This window comes from Rhea americana, unplaced genomic scaffold (assembly GCF_003343005.1).
Source record: "Rhea americana isolate MKP2758 unplaced genomic scaffold, rheAme1 scaffold_32, whole genome shotgun sequence".
In the NCBI taxonomy this organism is placed as follows: Eukaryota; Metazoa; Chordata; class Aves; order Rheiformes; family Rheidae; genus Rhea; species Rhea americana.
This window is the reverse complement of record NW_028186446.1, coordinates 3,545,019-3,548,509: the sequence shown is the minus strand read 5'-3', so window position 1 is coordinate 3,548,509 and position 3,491 is coordinate 3,545,019. Positions and strand designations below refer to the sequence as shown.

Sequence of the window (3,491 nt, the reverse complement as noted above, 5' to 3'; positions counted from 1 at the left end):
CCCGCCGCGCCGCTGCCCCGCCGCCCCGTCCCTCCTCCAGCCTCTCCGCCGCGCAGCAAGCAAGTGCCCGGGCGCTCGGGTTACACGCAGGTTTCTTTAATTCCAATTAACAGCCAAGAAGCAACCGATAAACAGACGATGAAAGCGAACGGCGTTAGCGTGGCACGGAGCGAAAGGGCCTGTCCCCGCTGCGGGAGGAGGAGGAACGCCGCGGGGTCGGAGAGCAGGACGCAGCCATGCCCTACGGAGCGACCAGCGAGGGCCTCATCTGCTTTAAAATTCCTTTCTTCTTTGTTTTTAAGAAAAAAACAGTCCGCTCTTGTACTTGTTCAACAAGGACCAGCGGAAGTGAGGACGTGCTAGTGACTCACTAAAGGAACAGCCCTGCCTGCTCCAGTTGCAGGTGGGTTTAATTTTCTCATGCAATGACACAGCCTCCTTTCTCCTTGAAGGGATTCTTTTCCTCGGGGACACCCTTCACCAGGGGGTCCTCGCCGGACCGCTCTTCGATGTAGTTCTTGATCTCTTCAGAGCACTTGGACACCTTGAGTGAAAGAAAAAAGAAGTTTCTGCATTATACCCACAACTCGTGTTGCACATCCGAGTGGCAAAACGGTTAATCGTGCTTTTTTTCCCCTCTTGTTTGCCCTCCTGTTAAATATAAACGATGTGACCACATAGTAAGCACTAGGCATCTATACACTCAGTTTCCTTAAGATAACTCCTTTTCAGAGACTGATAGTCACAGGATGTGTCAATACCACTGGAAATTCAGATGCCACATGGAACAGCAGTGTCTTTGCAGATAATTTTCCAKTTTTTTAATTAACCAATATAGCTATATTAAACTGAGGATCACACAAATTCCCCTTTGATACTGTCATGATAYAGTCAACTGCTTCAGGACTAGTAAAATTTCAATTCAGCAGTGTGGCATCTGTTTTCCAARTATGTATAACTTTATGTGTCTTTCCCAAATAAAACATTCAATAATGATTTTTCACTGAGGTGATAGAAATCGTCTCCATACGGTTATACAGTAGCAACTATGTGCTGAATGGGAGTAAAGAATTAACTGRGGAAAAACAATTTAGTCACAGGTTACCTGGGGTTACTTCAAACAATGGTTAATAAAATATTCTATTGTGTTATGAAAAATATAATGTACATGATATTTTGCATGACATTCATAGCAAAATAGTGATGATGTGTATCTCCACAGAAAAYCCGTGAATGAAGAAATGGGTTTAGTTTGCATTATCTGAAATAAGAATACGTGCAGYAAGTGTAGTAATGCTGTTTGAGGACCCATAAGCAGATTCACAGACCCCAGAAGATCCCTTTTCCTTCGCATCTAATTTCTCATCCCTAGGGTAGCAGAATCTGCCCTTTGATGCTCGAATATCTGTATGTGAGGATGTGCTCCCAGCTCTTTCCCCACCTCCTCCCTTCATGTTCAATAATACCTGCAGAGACATAGTAAAGCAGAGTCAGCAGAATGAACCATCTGTTGGCCTGGTTGAAAGATGTCTACTATTTCTAATTTAAGCCCCCTTGCCTTCTTTGTTAATTGTATTTTACTCTTTACACATAATTATGACGAGAATCAACAAATTTACTTGCTCTATGAGAGGCCAACGGACCATAGCCTGTGAAAAGTTACGCTTTAAGCCATTAAAAAGAACTCTTAGTTAATTTCTGCACTGAAAAGTGTATCAGCTACGATCTGACTACCTGTATCTATCACACAGCAGAGAAGAATTTGGACCTGCAAATCCTGTTACACATGTACCTTGTTCTTCTACTCTTAGCAAACCTGTTAATTCAAACTGGGACATTTTTTGCTACAGGTAAATTGTGCTCCTGAGTATACACAGATCTGGGCTTTCTTTTACTTCAGTCAACAATTTCAGTATCTTTTTCATGCATAATGAAAGAAGCCTGTTTATATACCAATTTGGGCATTTTCATTAATTCAAAAAACTATTTAAAGGGGCATTTCCTCATTGAGCTGTAAACGTGTAGGATGCAGGAGAAAGGGATCAGGAAGACTTTGGCTAAATATTTATATTTTTGTCAGGAAAAGAAGTTTGGAACCTGTCTTTCCATGTATTCATACCARCTATACAGATACTGGGGAACTGTGACATCTAACCCCCAAATTTAATTCTCACACAGTGGAACTTTTATATAATGCAATGGTAAAATTGAGAATGTTATCTGTGCTTTACTACAAGTGATTCCAAAATATCAATTTCCCTAAAATGGTCAGCCTTTTTATTTGATCGAAATACTTAGACAGGAGTTTATTATTATTWTTTTTTCTTTTTAAGGAAAATCGAAATCARTATCTCCTGCAGAGTGTATTTCAGTTGCTTGGGGACTCTGAGGGATGATCTAGATGCCTATAGTGYTTAGACAGTGCCTAGCCGTCAATACTGGAGCTTTGGCCATACCATAGCATTAAACTGATCTTTAAGTAAAGGAGCTATGGCATTGTAATTTCCTGGTTTAAATTTCTAAACGTGCAGACTTTGAATCTGAACAATGTAGTTCACATGAGTAGCTCCACCGATACCGCTATATAAACACATTTATGGTCCTAAACAGAAGTGGCCATTTAGATGTAGTCTTCGTTTCTGCTAGCATGCAATTTAATAAGAGTTTTAGCATGGGGCCGGGCCGAGGGCAGCAAGCCCCCTCCGGGCCGCGCTGCTGCTAACATTTCTCTCCCTCCTTCGCGTCCCAGGAGCCCGCACGTCCAGCCGCTGCTCCGAGGGGCGAAGTGCGCGTTTTCTCTCCAAATCCTGGGGCGACCAAGGCCCAGCACCCAGCAGAAACCTGCACCCGCCCGGCAGTGCCCCCTGCCCCTCGTCCCCGACCCGCACTCCCCCGCGCTGCTAGCGGAGTTACTTCGCCAGCGCCACAAAAGGGGGTGGCAGGTACCGTCGGCGCAAACTGCGTGCCGGCAGGGCGTTCGTCTGAAAATAGCGGAGCCTCCCCGCGCACGGAGTGCGTGCAAAGCCGCTGCCGAAAACCCGCTGCCCGTGGCTTTCCCACGCCGCCGCGGGCACCAGGCTCGGCGCCGCGCCGCGCTGGCGCGCCCAGCCCCGCCGCCCGGCTCGACGTGCGCCCCGCGGCCCCTCCGCGGCCCCCGCGGCCGCGGGAGGGGGGAACCGGCTTCTCCCCGCTCAGGCTGCAGCCCCCCCGGCCGCGGGCCCGTGCGCCGCCCGCACTCACCGGCTGCCTCTCCAGCTTCACTTCTTTCCGGAGCTGCTCCACTTCCATTTTCAGTTTATCCTTCTCGCTCAGATCCTCTATGTTGATCGCTGGCATCGTCTGCACTGCCGAAGCGCGGCGGGAGGGAGGGAGAGAGGGAAGGAGGGAGGACAGAAGGTTACCTCTGGGCAGGGAGGGCGCCGGGGCGCCGAGCCCCCGGACGGACGGCGGGACGGCCGCCCCCGCCCCCGCCCCCGGGCTCACTCACACGG

General features: G+C 48.4%; 1 protein-coding gene across 1 annotated transcript; it reads right to left on the bottom strand.

Moving 5' to 3' along the window:
- Window positions 1-80: 80 nt before the first annotated feature.
- Window positions 81-3,491, bottom strand: LOC146592729 (guanine nucleotide-binding protein G(I)/G(S)/G(O) subunit gamma-11). The gene is made up of 2 exons (XM_085310513.1): window positions 3,241-3,491; window positions 81-544 (listed from the first exon to the last, which is right to left on the bottom strand). The coding sequence occupies exons 1-2, from the start codon at window positions 3,334-3,336 to the stop codon at window positions 419-421; spliced, it is 222 nt and encodes a 73-aa protein (XP_085166639.1). The 5' UTR covers window positions 3,337-3,491; the 3' UTR covers window positions 81-418.

Excerpts from the sequence above, each read along its gene's own strand:
- LOC146592729 (XM_085310513.1), bottom strand. The coding sequence starts at position 3,336 with ATGCCAGCGATCAACATAGAGGATCTGAGCGAGAAGGATAAACTGAAA. Across the intron at positions 545-3,240 it reads TGAAGCTGGAGAGGCAGCCG|GTGTCCAAGTGCTCTGAAGA; the intron begins GTGAGTGCGGGC and ends CTTTCACTCAAG.